This window comes from Pezoporus occidentalis, unplaced genomic scaffold (assembly GCF_034315485.1).
Source record: "Pezoporus occidentalis ecotype Australia unplaced genomic scaffold, CSIRO_AGI_Poc_V1 ctg276, whole genome shotgun sequence".
In the NCBI taxonomy this organism is placed as follows: Eukaryota; Metazoa; Chordata; class Aves; order Psittaciformes; family Psittacidae; genus Pezoporus; species Pezoporus occidentalis.
In genome coordinates, this window is record NW_026914675.1 from 133554 (window position 1) to 158681 (window position 25128).

The window sequence follows — 25128 nt, forward strand, 5'->3', positions numbered from 1 at the left end:
TCCCCCTCCCGCTCCCACCCTCCTCAGTTTTCAGCTTTCCTTGAGACAATGGCCGAGCCTGCGAGCCAGGAATGCTGCGGAGCGGGGGCCTCCTTCCCAATCCATCACTAATGCAGGAACGCCGAGCCCCTGCCGGCAGCCAGCGCCAGATAAAAGCTAAAAGAGGCATCAATAATTCAAGCCCACTCAGAGCTGGGAAGTGCAAACAGGAGCCAACACCCGGATCGAAGGCAGAGCCAGAGACCACCCCCTGCTCCAAGGGCTCCCGTGTCCCTTCTGTGGGTGCTGTCCCCCCCAGTGGTGATGGGGAGACCCAGGCTGGGACCTGGGTTCGGTCCCTGGACAGCTTTGGCTCGGCTCTTGCTGCCTCGCTGCCAATCCCTTCCCTGCCTTTCCTTTCCCAGCTCGTGTTCATTCCGGGCCAGGCTCCAGCCAGAAGAAGGCTCCTGTTTGTGCCAGCTGCTGGTGTAAATGCCCAGGGACATTGATGCTGGTGCCAGGAACTGAGCTCCAGCGAGTTCAAGGCTCCTCATTCAAGCTGGAAACAGGATGGGTTAGAAGCATCGCGGTCATCTCCTGGCCCCGCAGCACAGAGCTCAGGGCAGGAGGTGCGGTGTCCCAGTGCCCCAGGAAGCACCCGAGAGGTGGAATCCTCGGGGCTGATCCCTGTTTTCCTTGGCTCTGGGTTCAAACGGCGCTTCCGGGCATCCCGAAGCCTGGGCTTTGGGTTGGTTATCAGCAGCAGGGGCTGTTTCCAGCCCTCGCCTCTCGCTCCTGGCAGCGATTTCAAACACCCGCATCCTTTGGGGCACAAGGGAGCGGCGGAGCCCGGGGGCCGAGCATCCTGTATCCCGAGGGAGGAGCGGGACCCGCTCCCTTCGCTGCAGCCTGGGGCTGCAAGGGGTTAACCCTGGCTCCTTCCTCCTCAACCCCAGCGCATTCACCTCTGGGTTAGAGCCCGTCCCGCTCCAGGGCCCCCGTCAATCATTAACGGAGGGTGATGAAGACGTGTGCGGCTTCCATCATTCCGGGTTCACCTGGAGCTCGGGGCAGGGAACCACCATTGCAGCGTCTCCTTCCCTCGAAACACGAGCCGGAATGGCTCCAGCTTGGGAATAAACCCGCTTTCCTCATATAAAACCCAACCCGGTGCGGGGAAACCCACTTAAAACAGAGCTCTAGGGCGGGTAACACGGAGGTGATAGCGCTGGAGCTTGGGGATGCCACGCACAGGGAACGCAATGGGGATGGAGACGGTCCCGTTGCCCGCTTGGGACCGTGTGGGTCCGGTTGGACCCCGGAGCCTCCGCCGGGCTCCACCGCCCCACGTTACTTTGAGTGGCAGCCGCAAGGTCTTGTGGGCACCGTAGTTCACTCGCTCCGCCCCCCCCCCCCGGGCACCGGGGTCCCGGCCCCGCCGCTCCGGGCCCGCAGCAAGGAACCGGCTCCAGCCCCGAGGGCCCCGGCGGCACCGGGCAGCAGGACCCGGGGCAGAGGCGGCGGCCCCCGGAGCCACCGGCAGAGAACTACAACTCCCAGCGTGCCCCGCGGTGCCTCCGCTCGCTTCTCATTGGGCTTCCCTGGGTGAGGCGTCACGAGCCCATGTGGGAACGCCGCAGGGCGATTGGTTAGCGCTGCTGCAGAGGCAGCCAATGGCAGGAGCGGCCGTCGCTGATGAGGGCCGTGAAGATGATTAAGGTACCGGGGGGGACGACAGGGGGGGCGACCGGGGCCACGCCCACACACAGTGAAGCCCCGCCCACATCCGATGAGGTCCCGCCCACAACAGACGAGGCCCCTCCCACATCCCCGCAGGGCCGGTCCCGGTCCCGGTCCCGCTCCCACTCCCACTCCCAGTACCGGTCCCAGTCCCAGTACCTGTCCCAGTCCCGGTCCCAGTCATGGTCCCGGTCCCAGTGGCGGTCCCGGTCCCAGTACCGATCCCACTCACAGACCCAGTCCCCGTCCCAGTCATGGTCCCAGTCCCAGCACCGGTCCCGGTCCCAGTCCCGGTCCCAGTCCCTGTCCCAGTCCCGGTCCCAGTCATGGTCCCAGTCCCAGCACCGGTCCCAGTCCCAGTCATGGTCCCGGTCCCAGTGCCAGTCCCGGTCCCAGTACCGGTCCCACCCACAGACCCGGTCCCGGTCCCGGTCCCTGTCCCAGTCCCGGTCCCAGTCCCGGTCCCAGTCCCAGTCCCGGTCCCTGTCCCGGTGCTCCCCCCCGGTCCAAAGCCCTGGGTCCCCGGCTCGGTTGTGGTCCCCGTGCCCCCGCCGGCTGCCGGTGCCGCTCCCGGGGGATACGGATGCTCCCGCTCCGGCTCCGCTCCGGACAGGCGGGAGAGGTGGTGCCGGTGCGAGGAGGAAGGCGAACAGAGCCCGGTCGGTTCCGTTCGGTCACGGCTCCCGGGCTGCCCCCACCCGCCCGCGGTGTCCGGTATGGCCCGTGGAGCTCCGGGGACCGGGGCACTCGGGGTGTTCCCATAGGGATGGCTCCCGGTACATACCGGGAGCAGGAGGGAGCCTGGAGATGGTGGAGGCGCAGCTTCAATCCCGTCGAATTCCCGGTCCTGGGAAGCTGTGAGAGCATCAATGAGGAATTTCAGTCCCTGCAGGCTCAATGCAACGGGTGAGGGGCGGGGGGAGCGGAGCTGCGGGTGGAGGACCCCCATTTGGGTGGAAGCAAGGGATGGGGTGACCGGGGGACTTCCAGAGAATGGGGTGTTCGGGCAGGATGGGGCTCATGGGGCTCAGCACAGAGGGAGAACTGGGGCAGGAGAGCTTGGAGAAGGGGGCTCTGGTGTGAGGGAATGGGCAGAGGGGTGGTGTGAAGCTGGGAATTGGGGTGGCAGGTCCTGAGTGAGGGTCCCAAGGGGAAACCACCCCAGTTTGTGCTGTCCATTGAGCTGGGTGAAGGTTGACATGAGGGGGGGGGGACACACAGCAGGAATGGGGACCCAAAGCCGCACGGATTTGGGTCCCCCAAAGGTGACAACACCATGGTTTGGGCAAGAGACCTTAGAGCAGCTCCAGTGCCTAAAGGGGCTGCAGGAAACCTGGAGAGGGGCTTGGGACAAGGGCCTGTAGGGACAGGCCAAGGGGAATGGCTTGAACCTGCCCGAGGGGAGACTGAGATGAGCTCTTAGGCAGAAGCTCTTCCCTGGGAGGGTGCTGAGGCGCTGGCACCGGGTGCCCAGAGAAGCTGTGGCTGCCCCATCCCTGGCAGTGTTCAAGGGCAGGTTGGACACAGGGGCTTGGAGCAAGCTGCTCCAGTGGAAGGGGTCCCTGCCCGTGGCAGGGGTTGGAGCTGGAGGAGCTTTAAGGTCCCTTCCAACCCAAACCCATTCTATGGTGTTAAGCAGCTCCCTGGGGCGCCAGAAGCAGGAGTGAGCCTGGAGGAAACAGCAGGAGCCGGAGCCCAGAGGCAAAGGAATTGTCTTTCTCTTTTCTTTCTCCTTAATCCCCTTTCCCTCTCCCGGAGCCCGGGGGGGGGGTTTCACCCTTTTCCTGCTTCCCCTTTTGTTCCAGCGTTAATTTGCTTTCCCTCTCCAGAGTTATCAATCCCGTCATCGCGGGCTCGCTGCCAGGGAAATTAGTTTGGAGCAGTGCCTGACAAAGTGCCAAGTCAACTGCCATGTTCCTCCAGCTGGCTCAGCCCCTCCGAGCTTGCTCCTTTTGTTAACGGCGAGAGAGGCCCCGGAGCCCCGACAGCTCTTTCCTGCCATCCCTACGCGCTCCCGGCTCCGCTGGGGCTGGGACCCGGCGCTGGGCTTGGGATCCAGGGCTGGCACCGCACCCAGGACTGGGATCCAGGGATATCCCAAGCCGTGCGGAGCCAGGACTCTGCCCACGAGGTGAGAAGTGCTTGAGGAGGTGATGAGGTTGAGGTGACGGCCAAGGGCTTGGAGGAGCTCATCCCATGTCCAGCTCCCGGCTCTGCGTGGGTGCAGGTCCCCTGTGTGTGTCCTTGAGTGCTGTTGCCCCCGTACACAAAGCAGAGGGATGAGATCGGGATTCCCTGCTTTGGGAGCTCAGGGAGATGCCGGGAGGGGGGGACTGAATCCATTCGCATCCCCCTTGGCTCTGGGTTGGATGTGCAGGAGGGAGCAAGCGGTGCTGGTGGCCCGTGGCCAGCGCTGGTGGCTCCGCTCCCTCCCTGCCAGCCCACAAAGCCAACATGGGATGGGGCAGCACTGACAGCTCCCAGACCTCGGCTTGGCCGGGATCCACCGAGGGAGTCAGGAGTCGGGATCCCTCCCATGCGCTGGGGATGGGGGAGCCGAAAGCCTGGGAGGGGGGGTGCTTGGGCATGGACCTCCCTTGGCAGCAGCTTGGGAAATCCCAGCAGGATGCACAGGGATTTACACTGAGGTGGGAGCTCTGGGCTCCTCCATAGAGGTGCTGGGAATTGGATGGAGGGGATGGGATGGGCTTGGAGCCATTCCCATCCCTCCATGGTGCTATCGGCTTCCTCTTGCAGGCAGGGATTGCCAAGAGGCCGAGCGCCATCTGCACCCAGGTGGCTCCTGCCCCTCTGGGGACACTGGACACAAAAGGGGACGTGGATGGGGACAACCGAGGTAAGGGGGAGAAGATGCAGGGCAGACATCCCGGAGGTGCACGGGGGGGGAGGGAATCCTGCTGCCTACTGTCCCTGTTTCCTGGTGCTCCTCCATGTCCCCAGCATGGGAACGACACTGGGAATGGCATTCCCAGATCCAGCTCATTAGATCTCTGCACCCCGGTCCCCCTCTCGCCAAGGTTTACACCAAGCAGAGATCAGATGCCTGAAGCCAAGGGAAGATGCTGCTTCGAGCCCCTGTGGGACCCCTAAAGGGAATTGAGGACGCAGAGCCCGGCGGTGCCTCGTCATTCCTCATCCCTCATCCTGACGGGTGCCGCCTCCTCTCAGGATCACCGAGTGCTTTACAAACAGCATCAATATTTAACCATCATTAAAGCAGCGCTCAGGATGCTCCTGGGTTGAGTTAACTCCACAGCCCAGCCTGGCTGCTGGCTCCATGGACCGGGAATGGGCAGGGATGCAGCAGCCGCAGTGATGCTCCTATGCAGGCTCCTCCAGGGACTGTTCTGGCTGCTCCTGGTGTGCTTCCAGCAGCAAATCCCCTGGGCACAGCCCGAAGCTGCCCCCTTGGCAGGGCTGGAGGGTGGAAAGCCCCCCAGAATAAGGTGGGTTAATCCCTGGTGCTGTGGCTACAGTCACATCCACGGTGTGGAGCAGGGATGCGGTGCTGAGCGCAAGGTACCACATCCCTCTCCATCCCCTTTCCCAGGGGAAAAGAGGCTGGGACCAGTTTGCTCTCTCCCAATGTTGATGTGATCCATAGGAGGCAAAACCATCCCCAAGTGCCCAGGTTTGCAGCAAACTCCTGGCCCATCTTCCCGGAGCTCCCAGAGGGGGATCCCTGCTGTTGTCCATGTGAAAAGCCTCGGAGGGTTTCCAAGCAGGGCTTTGGAGGTGGCTTCCTAAGGAATAGGGCAGGTGTTATTCGGGATGTCTCGGATGGGTGGATAGCTCATTCCTTCCACCGCTACGTCCAGGGAAGAGATTCCAAAGCACAGTGGATAGAGGTTCCTCCAAGGAGGACCCATGTGCTCATCCCCCCTTAGACAGCAGAGAATCCACACTGCCCATGGACAACGGGATGTGATTTCCAGCCCCTTCTCCTTGGTCCAGCCTTGGACCATGAGGCTCTGGGCAGGAGCATCCTCCTGGACCATGCGCCAGGAGCGGATTGATGCCAGCCGAGGCTGATCCCGGCTCGCAGCGCTCCGGGTGGAAGGCGGTGCCAGCCAGGGCTCAGCTTTGCCAGCCGCAGGCTTGGCTCTGCCTCACAATCCCTTTTCAGCCCCTTCTCCCATATGGAGAGGTTGATAAACTGGGATGAGAGCCCCAGGGAGCTGGGCTGGCAGCTTGTGCACATGGAGGTGGCAGGAACAGGCAGGGATGCTGAGCTGCCTTTGCAGGAGAGCTCACAGGGTATCCCATACAGTCTCATACAGTGCCTGGTCTTAGAGCAGCCTTAATATGAGCACACTGAGCTCCTGCCTGTATTCCAGCATGGAATTCCAGGCATTCCCAGTACAACCACCGCAGCAGATCCCAGCCCCAGCTATTCTTGGGTTTGGGGACATCTCTTTTCCTCCCCTGGAATCACTGCATGTGATTGGGATTTGATTCCTTTTTTGTCCTTTGCCACTTCCCAAGGAAATCCAAGCGCTGGAAGGAACACCAGGACTTGTGCATAACAACCCCTCTAAAACTGCTCCTTGGTGTAATGATGGTGATAAAGATCCCAGCCCTAATGGAGTGTGTGATTCCTGGTGGGTGGCCGTGCCTCTGGAATGCTGGTGAGGGGCTGCCAAGAGGCCCTTCCTCAGCTCCCTGCCTGTGCTGGAGCTGGAATTCCTGCCCTTGTGCAGAGGGAATGGGCTTCCTGCTCCCCAGAGACCTCTTCTTCCCCCAGGATCCCCCCTTGGAACCCAGCAGCTGGGAGATGCCTGGGAATCCTGTATCCATCCTCTCCAATCAGAGCATGATGCCCGTCAAGGATAAGGACCAGAGGCTGGTAGGCACCACGGGTGGGCAGCAGGGCTGGGAATGTGGCCCTGGATTCCTTTGTGGTCCATCCATCCCAAAGGAGAGCAAGGAGATGCCTGCACTGGGTGTTTGGTACCCAGCTCCATGCCCTCGGTGGGATGTGAATCATCTGCCAGGCAGCAGCCGGGCTCTGCAGGTATTTTCCGTGCAGCTGCCTGCAGAATTCCCTGGGGATGCTCAGAGAATTGATTTTCCTTTATTTCTTTCTTTTATTCCTTTTCTCCTGTCTAAGCACCAGCCCAAAGCTCAGATTGAAACATCATCCTGGAGCAATGCATCCCTGCCCCTTGAAGCCCATAGAACTGGAATGCAGGAGCCATTGTGGCGGGGGGAACAGAAGCTCCCATCACATCCCATCATGGAACAGGGGTCCCCAACCAGTGCTGCCCCATGTGGCAATTGGCTGGGAAGGGGAGTTGGGGGTCCAGGAGCAGCAGTGATGGAATAGCTTTTCCTGCCATGGCAGAGCCTCTGCAGCCCTGGCTCCATCCCCTCCTGGCTCCATCCCCTCCTGGCTCCATCCCGTGGCCACGCAGCACCAAGGGAGCTGCTCAGGACCAGGCAGAGCTCTGCTTTTGCTTGCTTTTATTATTAAATACAGCCCAGGAGGCCCACCCAAGGGTGCTGAGGATGGAGCCCATGGCCCCAGCGCCTCCCCCAACCAACCCCCACCAAAATAACCTCCCAAAAGTGAAAAAATAAACTAAAAAAAAAACCCCAAATAAACCCCCAAAATCCTTAAACACCCCCACCCCCACCCCCCAGGTCCCCCCATCCAACAAACAGAGCCCAAACCAAGGAGCAAGTCCCCATTGCCATCACCCAGCCCTGTGTGACATCGGCCCGGGGCCACCTCCAGCCCTGGCCACGCTCCTCTGCCTCGGCTGGCCCGGATCTGCTTTGGGAAGGCAGGAGCAGGGTGGGCAGAGCCCCCCCCCCCCATCCATCCATCCATCCATCCATGGGGTGTCCGTGTGTCTGTCTGCCACCTCCTGCTCTCAGTAGATGACCTCGTAGACCGTGGCCTTCTTGTCCCCGGAGCCGGTGACGATGAACTGGTCATCGGTGGAGACGTCGCAGCTGAGGACGGATGAGGTTTCCTTGGACTGAGAGAAGGGAGAAGGGAAGGAGAAGAGGAAACACAGAGCAAGGACCTGCCCCCATCCTGGGGAACCCCATAGGGACCACGCTGGTCACTGGGTGCCCCATCCCTGGCAGTGCTCAGGGCCAGGTTGGAGATGCTCCAGTGGAAGGGGTCCCTGCCCCGTGGCATTGGATGAGCTTTAAGGTCCCTTCCAAGCCAAACCATTCCATGATTCTCTGACTGCTAATACATTGCTATATACATCCCTATAGCTCTCTCTCTCTATTACTATGTACATTTAGATGCACTGAGCAACCTTCCTGTACCTGGAAGATGCTGGCTCCATAGGGCGTCCTCCAGGCGTTGAGCAGGTTGTCCTTCCCCGTGCTCACGAACCACTTCCCTATGGGAGGCACCGAAGGGATCCAGAGGATCATCCCAGCATCACTGCCACAGGGGTTGCTCCAGAGCACCCCTTCTCCCAAGCAATACTGGCATCCACATACGGAACCAGCGCTTGCTCCCCAGCAAGATGCATCCGGGAGAGGAGACCCATCCCAAGGTCCCAAATCCAGGTCCGGGGGATCCATGCCTACCACAGGAGGCGAATTTGAGGGAGAGGACGCAGCTCTCGTGCAGGTGCAGTTGGTACTTGTCCGGTTTGGTGACGTGCAGGATCTCCACGTTGCTGCTCTCCATCCCCACCGCCAACCACTCCCCCGTGGGGCAATAACCCAAGGAGAAGATCTGGGGTGAGAAAGCAGGGTTGAGGCAAGTCCCGTTTGTCCCCATGGGGCTCCTGGTTCAGCCCCATTGCTTTACCTGGGAGCTGAAGTCGTGCTGCTGGAGCTGACGGCCCTCGCGCAGGTCCCAGCACCGCACCGTGTTATCCAGCCCCCCCGTCCACAGCTTGGTGCCGTCGTTGGAGATGTCGATGCAGCTGGCTCCATCCGTATGGCCTTGAAACTGCCTGGGAAAGGGGGGGGGGTGGGAAACAGGACAGGGAGCAGGCAAGGACACGGCTGCCAACAGTGCTTAGCGTGTGCCCTGTGCCCCCCCCTCCCCGCAGCACCGCACTCACCGGACCAGGGTCTGGTTCTGCAGGTCCCACACCACGATGTTGCCGTCGCTGCAGCAGGAGAAGCAGACCTTGGCGTCGGGGCTGATGGCCAGGGCGTAGCAAGCAGGGGCAGAGGAGGTGAGCTCGGCTTTGATGCGGGGTGTGGGGGCCGCCAGGTCCCAGATGGAGAGGGTGCTGGCTTCCCCCCCCACGATCAGGCTGCGGCCGTCGGGTAGCAGCTTGCAGGAGCGGATGTAGTTGTCGCGGTTCTGGGGTGCAAGAGGCAGGATCCTGTTATCCCCCTTTCCCTTCCAGCCCTTCTGCACCCATCCCAGATGTCAGAACCGGGTGATCTTAAGGCCCTTTCCAACCCAAATTGTTCCAGGTCCTTAGGGACCATCACCCGCAGCATCCCCAAGAGATGCGGCTGCTGCAGCTCCGATGGCTCCGAGCACTAAACCATCATTTCCCCCCGTTCCTGAACTTCGGATGCAGCTGGAAATGATCATGACTCAGTCACTTCCTTGTTTATGCATCGGGATCTTCAAGGTCAGCGCCATCCAGGAATAACATTTGTCAGGCTGCCCAAGGCCAGCAAGTGGAGGGGAGGGTTTGGGTTTGGGCCCTTCACAACGGGCACAGGGATTCCCAATCCCATTGAAAACAAACCTCAAAGAACCCCGGTTAAAAAGAATCCCTGCTGATGGCTGTGCCGGGATTGGCAGCGGCATTCCCAACCTGAGGAAACCTCAGGATGCTGCCGGGAGCTCTTGAGACAGCAACTGAGGGGACCTCAAGGGCCAGGGCAACAGTGGCCAAGTGCCCACACCTACTAAAGAACCCTCCTAGAACAAGAGGAAACAGCCTCGGGTTGCATCAGGAAAGGTTTAAATGGGATCTTAGGGCAGATTTCCTCAGCCAAAGGGTTGGGAAGCACTGGGAGAGGCTGCGCAGGGCAGTGGTGGAGTCAGCATCCCTGGAGGGACTGGGGCCATGGTTTAGTGGTGGGTGGCATTTAGGGACATGGTTTACCCGTGTCCCCACTGTGCTGGCTCAGTGCTTGGACTCGATGAGCTTAAAGGCCTTTTTCCAACCTAAACCATCCTATGATTTATTCCTACACGGAATCTGAGCTCTCTCCATCCAGCCAGACCCACGCAGGCAGAAGCAGAACAGAGCTGAACCCAAGGGATGCCCCAGCCTGTAGGAACCAACTACAGGGAGGACTGGCACTGTGAGATGAAGCAGTGCCAAGCACTGGTGATGGAGAAGCATCCCCCAAAAAAGTTTGGGATGCTCGGAACAGCCTGGTCAGCTCAGCACCAGCAGCACGGAGCCATCAGCTTTCCCCAGCATCCACAAGCACTCTGTTTAGAAACAGGCTCCCAAATGATGCTCCAAATCACCCATGCCGAGGTCCCCATCCTCAGTGCAGGGAACCCAACCGGGGTGGCACAGCCTTACCAAGCAGTCGAGCTGAGCCACGGCCGTCTTGGTGCCCGGCTGCCCCACGTCCCACACCTTGACGCAGCCCTTGCCGCCGGTGTAGACGTGCCTGGTGGAGTTGCTGATGGTGACGGCACAAACCACTTCCCCGTGGCTCAGGGCATGGAGCTGCCGCGCGTGCCGGGGGATGCCGGAGCCGAGCAGGGCATCCGGGGGGAACGGCACCGGCTGCATCTGCCCGTCAGCGCTGACGTGGAAGGAATAAGCGCTGGAAAGGGAGAGGGAGGGTGAGAAGTAGCCCAGGAACATGCATGGAGCAGCCAGGGCCACGTCGGGCACGGGCAGCGTGGTTTGGAGGGGGAGCTGGGAGCAGCCTGGTTGGGCACAGGGCAGGAGGGTCCTGCTCCAGAACAGCTCCAACGGGAGCATCTATGGAGATGCTGCGAGGGCTGGAGCAGGTCTGCTCTGGAGCCAGGCTGAGAGAGCTGGGCTGGAGCAGCCTGGACAAGAGAAGGCTCCTGAAGGGGAGACCTGAGAGCAGCTCCAGTGCCTAAAGGGGCTGCAGGAAACCTGGAGAGGGGCGTGGGACAAGGGATGTAGGGACAGGCCAAGGGGAATGGCTTGAACCTGCCAGAGGGGAGACTGAGATGAGCTCTTAGGCAGAAGCTCTTCCCTGGGAGGGTGCTGAGGCGCTGGCACAGGGTGCCCAGGGAAGCTGTGGCTGCCCCATCCCTGGCAGTGTTCAAGGGCAGGTTGGACACAGGGCTTGGAGCAAGCTGCTCCAGTGGAAGGGGTCCCTGCCCGTGGAAGGGGTTGGAGCTGGAGGAGCTTTAAGGTCCCTTCCACCCCATCCCATCCCATGCTCCCCGCCAGCCCTGGGCACCCCATCCCCTGCCGCAACCCCAGCCCCACTCACGGTTTCCCTGACGTCCCCACTTGCATTCCAGCCGCCAGCCCTGGGACGCGCATGTGGGGATGGGGATCGTATCCCACCTGGAGGGGACGGCGGGTGAGAGCAGCTCACACCCCACAGCCCCCCGCCCACAGCCCCATGGCGAAGGGGCTCACGTACCAGGGGTGAGCGCCCGTAGCTGCTGGCAGTTGCAGCCCCATTGAGCTGTGGGGACATGAGGTGGAGGCTGGCGTAGGGTCCGGTCCCGGCCATGTCCCCGTTAACGGCTGCATGGGCCATGCCGAAGGCGGCTGAGTAGGGGCTCTGCACCCCCAGAGGGTTCCTCAGGCTCAGGGCTGTGGGGGGAGATGCAGGATGAAGGGAAGAGGTTGGAGCTTGGAGCCACCCACCTGGGTCCCTGGCCCGGCCATGCTCACCCAATGGGTCCACGGGGGTCTTGGCGGTGGTTGTGGGGCGAAACTGCTGGGTACCACTGGAGCCCGGGGCTGTGGCATCCCCTTGGGATGTGGGGGTGCTGGACTTGAGGCTGGGTGTCCCTGCCTTGTCCCCCTGCAAACAGAGGGGGAGGATGTGATGATCGCACTACAGCCCTGATGGGGGTCTCCATGGGTCCCTCCATCCTTGTTCCAGCACCATAGGGTCACCTCGATGGCACATGGGATGTAACAGAGCAGGACCCCCAGCGCTGCCTTCACCCCATGAGTCTGGAGGTGCAGCCCTGCGCAGCTGAGCCCAAGCAGCAAGATCACAAGGACACCCCCCAAGTGAACACGTACCGTGGGCACATCCTTGCTCCGGGTTGGGGATGTGCTGCTGGAGGAGGCCATGGAAGTGGGGCTGAGCGGTGGGGCCTCTTTCCTCCCCACAGGGACCTTCTCCACCCCGTTCTCCCGGGAGGAGTAGGAGTGGACGCTGTGTGGGGAAGAGGGGTCCTGTAGGGAAAGGGGGGGTCAGCAGGACAGGTTGGGATACCCATAGGCACGAGGGAGCCTGGGGTTCATCACTGCCATCAGCGTGAGTGGGGGGCCCAATGCTGCCCACCTCCACCTTTAGGAGCCCATTAGCCCCCAGCCAGGGGAGAAGGACCGGCAGCACATCCCAGTGCCAGCCCCATCCCAGCGCCAGCCCCATCCCAGCACTGACCTCATCCACCACCAAGTTGTCTTCGCTCTTGTCTGCGTCGCTGCCCTGCAACACAGGGGCCGATTGGAGCCAAAGGGATGCCCCAGCTCCCGCTTGGGATGCGCCAGGGGCACGGGTGGCTCTGCACACACATCCATGGGGACAAGGACACCCCATTTCCCACCCACCCCCCCCCTCCCAGCCCTAGGCTCACGTAGTCTGTCCCGAAGTCCTTCTCCTCCACTTTCCTCTTCTTGCTGCTGTTCAGGTACTCAGAGATGGTTCGTGCCCGCTCCCCATTGGGCAGCACCAGGGAGCTCTGGGATGGGGACACACACACACACAGGGTTAGGGGACATGAGCTGGCTCCCAGGGCATGCAGAGCCCCCCAGCAGTGCCCCCCAGCTTGGGGCTTCACTGCTGCCAATGGAGCAAGGAGGGGACACAGCGTGGGTTGCCCCTGGGACACGGGGAAGGGGTCCTTGGCAACAGGGACTTGGATGGGGAGCGGGACCCGTCCCCCCCATGGCCACCAGCTCCCAGCATCCCGGACGGAGGAGGATGGTGCGAGAGAAGGAAAAGGCACTTACGGGGCCGGGGTCTCGCTCTGTCGCCGTGGCACAGCAGGAGGATGAAGAGGAGGGAGGAAGGAAGGAGGGACACACTGTGCCACTGCCAGGAGCCCCCCAGAAAGCTCCTCCTGGGGTGCTCATGGGCCCCAAGCAGGGATGACCCCCCCCCACCTCCACACAGGAGGGACATTCACCCCAAACCCTTCATGGCCACCAAGCCCCTGACTCCACCAGCCCATTCAAGAGCCCCATGGCACGGACAAGCCCTGGTGCCACCCCAGGGCCCAGCACCACCCATTCCCAAGGGGGTCACACCAGACCCGACCCCCCCAAAGGTCTCAGCACCCCCAAACTCACCCCTGGGCTCGGGCTCATGGGCTCCTCGGTCATCTTTGGCCAGGAGCTGGGCCTGGGCCCCCAGTGCCCCCGAGAGCGCCAGCAGCCCCGAGGCGGTGCTGATGCCGGCGAGGCCGGTGGGCTGCATCCCGGAGGGATGGGGGGTCAGAGGGATGGGGGGAGCGTGGTGCGAGAGGTGCTGGGTCTGCAGCTGGTGCTGGGGAGGAGAGGAGAGGGAGAGAGCAGAGCCAAAGGAACACATCAGGATGGAGGTCGGGCTCCCAGCATCCTTCCTGCTGCTACCTCCCAGCTGCGACAGGAGCTACTGGGTTGCATGGGGGAACCCTACCTGTACCCATATGGATAGGGGACCCTACCCCTACCCATGCACTGTGATTTGGAGGGGATAACTGAGGTATGGGGATGGTGGTGACAGCCTCCCAACCCAGGCCACAGTGACACACACCGTGTCACCCAAGTGCCCTGCTCTGACACCGCTGCAGCAGCATCTTGGGACAGGCCAAGGGGAATGGCTTGAACCTGCCAGAGGGGAGACTAAGATGAGCTCTTAGGCAGAAGCTCTTCCCTGTGAGGGTGCTGAGGCGCTGGCACAGGGTGCCCAGAGAAGCTGTGGCTGCCCCATCCCTGGCAGTGTTCAAGGGCAGGTTGGACACAGGGGCTTGGAGCAAGGTGCTCCAGTGGAAGGGGTCCCCATCCTCCCCTGCCAGAGCCACAGAAGGAGGCAGCACGAGGGCTACCGGGGTGTGTGTCCCTATGGGGGAGCACGGGAAGCAGCGGTGCCTGCGGGATGGGGTGGGCAGAGGGTTGACATACCCCGAGCGCCGCGTTCAGGTCGGTCATAGTCACCTGCTTCGCTCGCTCCACGGCCTGGACGACCTGCTGCTGGTGCTGCGGGGAGAGGAGAGTGTGGCACTGGGTGATGCCGCAGCCCCCAGCGGGGATTCCTCATGGAATGGGGCAAAACCAGGGCTCCCAGCCCGGCTCAATGCGCAGGGCTCGAGTCCCCGAAGGGGGGGACGGACAGGGCACATGCTCCCTGTGCCCCAGTGGAGCTCTCCACATGCCCAGCTGGGGGCTGAGGGTCACCCACCTCCTGAGACAGGAACGGGATGAGCTGGGCACAGATCACGTTGAGTCGCTTCGCGATCTCCGTCTGGCGGGAGAAGAGATGCAGTGAGAGATGCAGCCAGAGCTGCAGTGAGAGATGCAGCGACAGATGCAGTGAAAGATGCAGCGACAGATGCAGTGAAAGATGCAGCCAGAGGTGCAGTGAGAGATGCAGCACCCATCAGGTTGAGGGCAGAGCTACCCCGCACTGCAGGACACCCCCTCCCATCCCCACCTCAGCAGCCACCGTGTTTTACATGTTAATAAACCGCTCTAACACGACCTAAGGCGCTGGTGCTCATTCCCCTCACCGAGGAGCCGAAACCCCCTGGGGGCCCAAGGAAAGCTGCCCTTCCTGATGCCACCCCTCCAGCATCCTCCATCCCCACCCTGAGAGCTTCAGCCTCCTCCTTGCCAAGGCCCACGGAGCCCCATGGCACCGACCCAGGCGAGCCCCCCCCCGGGGTCTCACCTCCGCCCTCCCACCGGCACCAGGCCCGGTAATTGCTGCCCTCCCGGCCGGCAGGAAGCCTGGAGAGATGCTCTCCATAGAGCTGCTGATTCCTGCAGCACTCGAGTGCCACCGGCAATCAGGAGCACACGGCGAGCAGAGGGGAGGGAGAGCGGCAGCCTTCCATGCTGTGCCGTGCTCCCACTGCACTCCACAGCCCGGCACAGGGGACAGCACAGGTTTTACATCACCCCCGGGCCCCACAGGCACAGCACTGGGGCTGTGGGGTGCCCGTGGGGGTCTTCAACTCTGCCAGAGAGGGGCAGAGACCTGGAGCCCTCCCCAAACGCAGGCATCAATCCCCGCATCATCCCTGTGCACAGGACGGAACCGATACGGAGCCAGCCCTGGAGGAGACGAGCGGGTAGAGCCTGAACCCTGTTGTCAGCCCCAGGAGGAGACCAGAGGCTGGGAAACCCAACAGTTGACCCTGCATCTTCCCACCAGGACCTCGGGCACGGCTCCAGTGCCGGGCTTGGCACCGCAGGAGCATGGTCAGGATGAGGACACAGACCCCGGTACCCCCATCCAGAGCGGCCACCGACCTGCATTTCCCAGACCCACACTGAGCAGCAACAATCCCACACCCGCCCTCGCTTCCCCTTCCCAGGGAGGGAAAACAGAGAGAAAAGAAAGAAAGGGAAGGGGAGGGAAAGGCGGAGGGTTGGGGGGGAAGGAGATTTGGCAGCCGGCAGTTCTGGGAAGGATTTAGCTGTCTCCCGGGGCCGGCAGTGATGGATTCTCTTCCCTAATGCACTGATGGGCAGCAGCTCCTTGGGGAGAGCTGCCTCCAATTCACTCGCACTCGTTAATGTGCAATTTACTGGCACTTTAACGCTCTCAGCATGAAAAACGATCGCGCTGTTTGCGGCACCCCCCCAGCGCCGCCACCTCCCCTCCGCCTCGGGGCGAACGAGCCCAAGGCCGGGCGCATCGGAGAGGTGGTTTTATGAAGAGCTCCGAGCCCTTTCCCCCGTGCCAAACCCAGAGCCACCACCATCAAAACGCCAACAGCTCCTGCTCGCTCCCTGCCTGCCGCTGCCCCACCGCAGCCAGCCCCAGCCCCACACGGCGGGGGCTCCCCGGGCTAAGCGCTGCATCGCCCGCAGCACCGGGGATGCTGTGAGAGGACCACGGCACCCCCCTGCCTTCACCAAGGGTGCTCAGGACCCCTGCCCGTGCCCATATGGGTGGGCAGCGCTGGATGTGGGGCAAAGGGAGGAAAAGCAGCGACCCGACCTTGCCATCGCGGTGATGGGGGGGACCGGCGGCTCCCGCACCGGCAGCTCCCGGTTTTCCCTCAATGGCCGCTGGCTGCTGGAGCAGACTTAGGGGCCCTTGTGAAAGGGCAGCACTTGGGACCCGCACACACCCCCGCACCCTTCCATGGCAGAATCAATCCCGGTAGGCGGATGAGGGGAGCAGGGAGGCCTCCGGGAAGGGGGCACTGGGATGAGGCCCCTCACAAGGGCAACTTCACACCTCCTCCTCATCCTCTATCATCATCCTCAGCCAGCTTGGCTGACGGGACCAGCCATCAGCCTGGGATGGGGGGACAGGGACCAGCATCCCAGTGCCGTGCTCCCGCGCAACAGTTGGCGGCGGGCACAGGGTGGGATGGGAAGGATGGGATGGATGGATGGATGGATGGATGGATGGATGGATGGATGGATGGGAGGGAAGGAAGGAAGGAAGGAAGGGAGGGATGGAAGGAGGCCACGGCTGCAGCGCGCCTCGCCCGGCTCCTCCGCAGCCTCTTTAAAAATAGATGAGAAGAAACCTTCTGTCTCCGAGCAGCTGGTGACCCGGAGCGCAGCGCAGCGGGAGGAAGGGAGGGAGGAAAGAGGGATGGATGGGGAGGCAGCAAGGGGGGGGGGGGGGATGTGCAGCCCCGAGCCTCCTCCTTCCCACCTCGGGGTGTTCCTCAGCACCCTGCATCCCTCACCGGGGTCCCCAAGTGGCTGCTCACGAGGTGATGCGCAAGCGCAAGTCCTGCACCACAACAAGTGCATGGGGAGACCCAGCCAGGGCCATGCAGCCTGGACCCAGTGAGGAGAGAGCTAAGGAGACAGGCCAAGGACATGATGACATGATGTAGAGCTTCTGAAGCACGGAAGAGAGATCCAGCCTTCCCTGGGTTACACCAGGGAGAAACTTCCCATGGGAAGGGATGACCCCGAAGGGCCCAGAGAGCAAGATGAGGACAGGGATGACAAAGCCGGGATGACAGAGCCAGGACGATGCTCCCATCCCACCCAGCCTCACCTGCTTGTGCATCTCGATGTTGAGGCCGTAGGACATCTCATAGTACTGCAAGAGAGAAAAGGCAGCGTCAGCATTGGATGGAGAGCCCAGGGGAATCACAGCCACAAAACCCTCTTCAGCGCTGGCACAAAGGCTCAGCCTGGCCATGGATGGCTGTGCTGGGGCCAGGCCAGGAGGAGAACATGGTCCCCAGGTCCCTCCAGCACATGGCTGCGGAATGGACACGATCCTCCCCTTCATTGCCCATGGGAAAGGAAACAACCAGCACGGGAACTGATCCACCACCACCACCATCCGCTTGCTTTGGGGGAAGAAGAACACCCAGCAAGAGCCGCAGGAACCGCAGCTCCAGGCCTGGCCACACAACCCGAAGGCAAAGGGAAGGCAAAGCATCCCGGGGCCGTGTCTCCTTTGATGGCTCAGAGCAGACACCCCCAGCACCCTCCTCCCCTCAGGTGGAGCGCACTGACCATGACATAATGACGCTGGATTTCGGTTTTCTCCGTTGCCAGCTTCTCACATTCTAACTTCAAGCTGTAAAAATAAAGAGAAGAAAGAAAGAGGGAAGGAGGGAGAGGAAGAACATCCCCCCCCCCCCCCCATTTCCAGACAAGGTATCCAAAGCTGGACAGAGCATGAGCCCCCCCCTTTGCCCCATGTGCTTCAGCCTCCTGCTCCCAGCTTCAATCCCATCTCCCAGCACAAGCCCAGAAAACCACCTGAAAGAGGATTGGGAAGGGGATGATAAAGAGGAGATGGACAGCAAAGGGAATCCAGGCGTCAGGAAGCCATCCGCACGGAGTTTTAACCCCCTCCCCAGCATCTGCTTCCCAAATGGAGCGAGCTGCAAAGCTGAGCTGTGTTCCAAACCTTGCTCTGCCCGGCACTGGTGTAGGGAAGGGGAGGTGATCCCGGGGGGGGAATGGAGCCCTGGAAGCCAGCACCCTCATCCCGGGGCTTTCGGCAGGAGGAGGCCGAGTTTCTCCCTCAAACAGCATCACTTCAAGGGACCATGGTGGTGCTTGGTCCTCTGATGCCCAGCGCCGTGGGGAGCCCGGCTCTCACCAGCACCGGTGATGGGCCCAGCACCACCAGAGCCCCCGAGCTCCGGCCGCTCCTCACCTGTGGTATTGGTTCTGCAGGAACTGGAATTCCTCCTTGATGCGGTCCAGGGTCTCCGGGTAAGTCAGCTTGAGGGACTGCGGGGTGCTGGGGATGGCGCTGGCGGCCACAGCGGCTCCCGAGGCAGCGGAGGGTGCCTGGAGATGGGCCTGGGCACAGGAGGGGACCCCGCGGGTCACTGCTGGTGGCCCTGAGAGGCTGCTGAGTCCCTGAGGGGGAGCTTTGGGCATCCAGGGCAGGAGCAATGGGGGAGCAGGAGTCCCTGCCCAGGGCAGCCCTGCTCCACCTTTGGCACCATAGAGCACCCGAGCCAGGGAAGGGGATCAACGCCATCCCCATCTGGCTCCATGGGACCCAGACCCCGCAGTGCCGGCGCTCGGCATCACTTAGGGATGAGGCACCGGCCCGCGGAGCACAACTTTCGGGGCCCAAAGCCCGTTATGTCCCGTCCCGTGTGGGGTGCCCGGGGCTCAGGGGAGGGGATGAGGCCGAGGTGCGGGCTCACCGGGGGCCGGTTCTGCGGGAACATCGTCGGCACCGGACTGGCCCAGGACCCCTTTGGCTGCTCCGGTCCCCACCGCAGCCTCAGGACGGGGCCTGGGGACGCTTCTCACCTCCGGATCAGGCTCTGGGAGAGAGACACCGGGAGTCACCACCGCAGGGCTCCGGTTCCGTGCACCCCTTCGGAACCCCGCTCGGCTCCCCCCGCCCTCACCCCAGGCCCGCGCCCTCCGGCACGGCGCAGACAATAGCCCCGCAGCAGGGACGGCTGCGGGGAGGGCTCCGCAGCCCCGAGTGGGGCCAGACCCCGGCCGGAGGGAGCCCAGGGGTAGGGCGGGCCCGGCCCCGGCTGCGGGCACCGAACCGGGATGAGACGGGACGGGACGGGACGGGACTCACCGCGGTGATGGACCCGGACCCAGGCGCGCACCCCTGCGGCGGGGCGGGCCGAGCGGAGCCGAACGGAGCCGAGCGGGACCGAGCCGAGCCGAGCCCGAGCCCGAGCCCGAGCCCGAGCCCGAGCCCGAGCCCGGAGCCGAACCCGAGCCGAGCCGAGCCGAGCCCGAACCCGAGCCGAGCCGAGCCGAGCCCGAGCCGAGCCGAGCCGAGCCGAGCCGAGCCGAGCCCGAGCCCGGAGCCGAACCCGAGCCGAGCCGAGCCCGAACCCGAGCCGAGCCCGAGCCGAGCCGAGCCGAGCCCCCGCCCGGCCCCGCCCCTCCCGCGGCAGCCGCTCTGCGGAGCGCGATCAATGAACGAGCGCCAGCGCCAGCTCCACGTGGGGCCTGGCCCGTGCTGGCGATCGCCCCGTCGGCAGCCAATGGGAACGCCGCGGGAGCGGCTCGCCCCCACGTGGGGTCGCGACGAGCCGCGTTCTTATTGGTCAGACGGGCCCTGCCGCCGAGGGAAGTGTCAATCTAAGGGAGGCCGAGCAGCCAAAGAGGAGGCGGCGCGGGAGGGGGGCGGGGATTTAACCCCTGCGGGGACCGGGGGGGTCCCTGGGGGTCCGCGGGGTCACGGGGGGGGTCCCACGTTACCGGTAGCATCCAGGCCCCCCCCCCCCCCCCCGAGCCCGAGACCCCCTCCAATGAGGGACCCCCAGAGACCCCAAATCCATAATGAACCCCCCAGCCCATGAAGGACCCCCCCATAAGAGACCCCCCCATGAGGGACCCCCCCAAGGGACCCCCCCATAAGTGACCCCCTCATAAGGGACCCCTCCATAAGTGACCCCGGATCCCTTCCATAAGGGACCCCCTCCATAAGGGACCCCCCCACAAGGGACTCCCCCATAAGTGACTCCCCCCATGAGGAACCCCACCCATAAGGGACCCCCCATAAGGGAACCTCCCCATAAGTGACCCCCCCCATGAGGGACCACTCCCAAGGGATCCCCCCCATAAGTGACCCCCCACCCCATAAGGGACCCCCTCATGAAGGGACCCCCCATAAGGGACCCCCTCCATAAGGGACCCCCCCATAAGAGACCCCCCCATGAGGGACCCCCCATAAGTGACCCCCCCCCCCCATAAGTGACCCCCTCATGAAGGGACCCCCCATAAGGGACCCCTCCATAAGTGACCCCGGACCCCCTCCATAAGGGACCCCCCCATAAGTGACCCCCCCCATGAGGGACCCCCCCATAAGAGACCCCCTCATGAGGGACCCCCCATAAGGGACCCCTCCATAAGTGACCCCGGATCCCCTCCATAAGGGACCCCCTCCATAACGGACCCCCCTACAAGGGACTCCCCCATAAGTGACTCCCCCCATGAGGAACCGCACCCATAACGGACCCCCCATAAGGGAACCTCCCCATAAATGACCCCCCCCATGAGGGACCCTTCCCAAGGGACCCCCCCCATAAGTGACCTCCCTCCATAAGGGACACCTCCATGAGGGACCCCCCATGAGGGACCCCCCGTAAGTGACCCCCCCCATGAGGGACCCCCCCCATAAGAGACCCCCCCATGAGGGACCCCCCCATAAGGGACCCCTCCATAAGGGACCCCGGACCCCCTCCATAAGGGACCCCCCCCATGAGGGACCCCCCCATAAGGGACTCCCCCATAAATGACTCCCCCATGAGGAACCCCACCCATAAGGGACCCCCCCAATGAGGGACCCCCCCCCCCAGGGGACCCCCCCCATAAGGGATGCCCCCATGAGGGACTGACCCCGGACCCCCCCATAAGGGACCCCCCCATGAGGGACCCCCCCCATAAGGGACTCCCCCATAAGTGACTCCCCCATGAGGAACCCCACCCATAAGGGACCCCCCCAATGAGGGACCCTCCCCAAGGGACCCCCCCCATAAGGGATGCCCCCATGAGGGACCCCTCCATAAGTGACCCCGGACCCCCTCCATAAGGGACCCCCCCATGAGGAACCCCCCTCATGAGGAACTCCCCCCCCCCATAAGGGACCCCCATTAGTGACCCCCCCATGAGGACCCCCCCATAAGTGACCCCCCCCCATGAGGGACCCCCCCATCTCTCACCAGCAAAGGCCTCAGCATCCCCCATCCCCAGTGCAGTTCGGCCACCCTCGATTCTCCCCATCCACCCCGTGTGTCCATCATCAAACCCACATTTGGGGGTTTCCAATGGGATTCCAATGGGAACTGAGGATTCCAATGGGATTTCTGGCTTTTCCTCCTCCTCTTCCTCCCCCTCAAGCATTGAGCAGGGAAATGTCCCGCTCGTGGCTCCATCCCCTTGGTCCTCGTGGTCCAGCCCCCTTCTGGACCCATCCATGTGCAGACACCGAGGGTGGGCAAAGCCTCTCCCGCAAGCAGGAGGCAGAACAATCAGAGCCCTTGGCTCTGGTGCTGCTTGCCCATAGGGACACCGGTGCTGGCCACAACCGGGTGCTCCATGCACCTTCCTGCACCCACCGCTTGTCCAGAGCAGGAACTGGGCTCTGCGCACGTAACGGGAAGGGGAAAATCCATCAGGAAGTGAATTACCCTGGAATACCCAGGCAGAGACGCAGGAACCGCGTCGGGGTGATGGGCAGGGAAAGCAGCAATGGGAAAAGCTGAGATTGATCCCATTTGGGTGTCTGATTTTTGCAGCCCCAATGAGCCCCAAGGGGCTGGGCTGGGTGTCTGGATCCCCATCACCATCAGGATCCAGGGACCAAGAAGCCAACCGCAGGGAGCACAGCTTGCCTCCAGGCCCTGAACCATAAGAATCCCCTCGGCAAACGTGGGAAAGCCCCAATTCCAGAGCTGGAAAAGGCTGGGAATGCCCCTGCCCTCGCTGCACCCACTCTTGGCTCTGCACCAGCCACCCAGACGTTTGTGCTCTGGGGAGGGAGGGAGGTTGGGGCTGGGGGGAGCAGCAGCAGAACCCTCTCCAGCCCTTCTTATATATTCAAATGGAATAAGAGCACAAGGTCTATTTTGGTGGCCAGAACGGATCCGCTCTGGAAAAGGGCCATAAATCCCAAAGGGAGGAGAAAGCATTTGACCAAGGTCATGGTAAGAGAAAAAGAGGGAAATCAAAGACCAAAAGGGGTCCACATCAGCTCCTCCATCCCATCCTGGAAACGGGGCTCTGATGGCACCATCCAGCACCACCATTCCCGTGCTTGTGCCAGCGCCTCAGCACCCTCCCAGGGAAGAGCTTCTGCCTAAGAGCTCATCTCAGTCTCCCCTCGGGCAGGTTCAAGCCATTCCCCATGGCCTGTCCCTACAGGCCCTTGTCCAAAGCCCCTCTCCAGGGCTCTTGTCACAGTGATCCCAGAGAGGGTTTGGTGGGGATGTGCAAGGAAAGGGCCAGGGGGGAGCATCCAGCATCCCACAGCCAACGCTTGCAGGGAGCACGGTCCCGGCCCTGGCAGCGCAGGGAAGCAAAGCGCTGCTCGTCCCCTCTGGCGGTGCCTCCGGGCCCGGCTCCGGCGCCTGGTGCCAGAGCAGGGACGGGGCTGCGTGGAGGGGAGAGCTCCCGGCGCCGCTGCCACCGCAGCTGCTGGTCCTGCAGCACAACCAGAACCAGGCCCGGCTCCAGCCCCAGCCCCAGCCCCCGCCTCAGCCCCAGCTCCAGCCCCAGCTCCATTACCAGCTCCCTTCCCAGCTCCATCCCCAGCTCCCTTCCCAGCTCCATCCCCAGCTCCATCCCCAGCTCCATTACCAGCTCCCTTCCCAGCTCCATCCCCAGCTCCATCCCCAGCTCCATCCCCAGCTCCATCCCCAGCTCCATTACCAGCTCCATCCCCAGCTCCAGCTCCATTACCAGCTCCATCCCCAGCTCCAGCTCCCCAGCTCCCTTCCCAGCTCCATCCCCAGCTCCATTACCAGCTCCATCCCCAGCTCCAGCTCATCCCCAGCTCCAGCTCCAGCTCATCCCCAGCTCCAGCTCCAGCTCCATCCCCAGCTCCCTTCCCAGCTCCATCCCCAGCTCCATTACCAGCTCCATCCCCAGCTCCAGCCCCAGCCCCAGCTCATCCCCAGCTCCAGCTCCAGCTCCATCCCCAGCTGAGCTCCATCCCCAGCTCTGTCCACAGCTCCAGCCCCAGCTCCGGCTCCATCCCTGGCTCCATCCCCAGTTTCAACCACAATTTCAGCCCCAGTTCCATCCTAAAGCTCCATTCCCAGCTCCAGCCCCATCCCCAGCCTCAGCTCCATCTCCATCCCCATTCCCAGCTCCTTCCCCATCCCCAGCTCCATGTCCACTCCCAGCTCCTTCCCCAGCCCCAGCTCCAGAGCCAAAAGCAGGATGTGGCCCCGCTCGCTCCCCGGGACATTGGCCTGGGCCAGGTCTTGCCTGATAAAGAGGCACCTCCTGCCCCACCTCCCACGGGAGGGTTTCCCCTTCTCCTTTCCTCCTGCCCTCACTGCTTAATTCCTCCTCTGCCCCCTCCTTCCCTTCCGCAGCCAGATCAAAGGAGGCGGCTGCACCCGGAATCATGGATTAAAGGGGAGAGGGGAGGCGGCACTGATGGGATCGGAGGAGGAGGAAAGGGGGAAGAAGGAGCAGGAGAAGGCAAAAGAGAAGGAGGAGAAGGCAAAAGGAGAGGGAGGAGCAGGAGCAAAAGGACGAGAAAGAGGAGAGGAGGAGGAGGAGAAGGAGGAGCAGCACCGGGTCCAGGCCTGCGAGGCCGCCGGGAGCGGAGCGGGCTCCACCGGGCTCCTGCGGCCCTCTGCCGCCGCCCCGCTCCGGACCACGGGCACCGGCCCCGGGGGCACTTCCCATCCCCGGTCCCGGCTCCGCTGCTGCCTCCTCCCGGGGCCTTGGGCCAGGGCACGGGATGTTTAGGGGATGAGTAACATCCTTCCTGGCAATGCCTCTGCCCGTCCCTGGAAGCGGGCACCGGGAAGCCAGGGGGCCGGGGCACGGAGCCAACAAGCAGGGAGAGAGCCGGGGCTGGAGGCAGAGGACCGGGACACGGCCCATGGAGGAGCCCCCCGGTGCCAGGGAGCGGGGAGGAGGATGCTGCGTGGCACAAGGAGGGAGGCACCGGCTGGGGGGAGGCAGCGCAGGGCCCCTCCGAGCGGGGCTGGAGCCGGAGCCCGGCTTGGGAAGGAGGAGCCTTGGGATGGAGCTGATGCCGCGGTCAAACGTACCCCAGCACAAGCAGGATGGGAGCCGTGGCTCCGGCAGTGCAGGCTGCAAAGGGCCTCGGGCACCCCAGTCACAGCCCAGGGCTGGAATGTGAGAGGAGCAGCCTGGGATCATAGAATCGGGGATGCCTATGGAAGGGGATCCATCGAGTTCACGCGGGGCATTGCATCCCACCAAGTGCAGGTTACTCCGGGCTTGGGATGCCACGAGTTTGGTCCGGTCTCAGCCCCTTTCCCGTGGCTGGCAGCGTGCATCCATCCGGGAAGGAGCAGCCGCGCTCCCTCGGCTCCAAGCCTGCCCTGCCCTTGGGAGCTGCACACTGCAGCATTGTGGCCCAGCTGGTTTTTCCAGAGCCGCATCCAAGGGGTGAAATCAGATCTCAAGGGAAGGGAACAGGCACGTTCCTGGCTGCACAGAGGAGCTGGTGGGACCGTGCCAAGATCTGGGGCAGCTGCTGAGCACCAAAGCCCAGGATAAAGGGGAAAAGGGAGCCCCGGCTGTGCCTCCTGCTCCCGATTCCAGGAGCTGCTGCTCCTTCCCAGACCTTCGGTTGCGATTCCTGCCGCATCTCCCCGGCTTTGTTTGACACCATCAGATGTTAACCCAGGAGCCTGGAGGGCTGGGAAAGGGGGAAGGATCCCGTTGTGGGGAGCAGGGAAGGATCTGCAGGAGCAAAGCAGCATCTGCAAAGGGCTTGTCCAGACTGGAGTCACTCACAACCAGCAGCACCAGTGAGTGGCTCCGGAGGCAGAGCTGAGCCCAGGATGGGATGATCCCGGTGTTCCCTGGTACCCTGCAGAGCTGGAAGGAGCCTACAGCATTCCCGGTGCCATAGCGGCTGACACGGGGGCAATGGAGGAGCCCCAGCTCACCCTCAAGCCTGACG

At 63.1% G+C, this 25128-nt stretch overlaps 1 protein-coding gene and 1 long non-coding RNA gene across 8 annotated transcripts; one reads left to right on the top strand and one right to left on the bottom strand.

The window, feature by feature from the left end:
* The first annotated feature begins 2378 nt into the window (after window positions 1-2378).
* LOC134166930 (uncharacterized) lies at window positions 2379-5326 on the top strand. 2 transcript variants are annotated; one of them, XR_009966037.1, is made up of 4 exons: window positions 2379-2625; window positions 3549-3869; window positions 4477-4576; window positions 4773-5326. It is a non-coding gene; the product is annotated as an uncharacterized LOC134166930 (long non-coding RNA). The 2 variants fall into 2 exon arrangements; XR_009966038.1 differs by having other exon boundaries at window positions 3686-3869.
* Window positions 5327-7359: 2033 nt separating this feature from the next.
* LOC134166921 (transducin-like enhancer protein 1) lies at window positions 7360-19168 on the bottom strand. 6 transcript variants are annotated; one of them, XR_009966035.1, is made up of 21 exons: window positions 19078-19168; window positions 18683-18805; window positions 18178-18326; window positions 17526-17589; window positions 17056-17100; window positions 14263-14325; window positions 13986-14060; window positions 13173-13368; window positions 12834-12850; window positions 12458-12562; window positions 12265-12309; window positions 11898-12053; window positions 11538-11670; window positions 11281-11456; window positions 11125-11201; window positions 10227-10476; window positions 8784-9031; window positions 8525-8668; window positions 8299-8449; window positions 8029-8105; window positions 7360-7724 (listed from the first exon to the last, which is right to left on the bottom strand). XR_009966035.1 is itself a non-coding variant. In XM_062625033.1 (21 exons), the coding sequence occupies exons 2-21, from the start codon at window positions 18704-18706 to the stop codon at window positions 7617-7619; spliced, it is 2274 nt and encodes a 757-aa protein (XP_062481017.1). In that variant the 5' UTR covers window positions 18707-18805; window positions 19078-19168; the 3' UTR covers window positions 7360-7616. The 6 variants fall into 6 exon arrangements, 5 of the variants coding, with proteins under 5 accessions (XP_062481017.1, XP_062481016.1, XP_062481020.1 ...); XM_062625033.1 differs by having other exon boundaries at window positions 8525-8672; window positions 14019-14060; XM_062625032.1 differs by having other exon boundaries at window positions 8525-8672.
* Between the last annotated feature and the right edge of the window lie 5960 nt (window positions 19169-25128).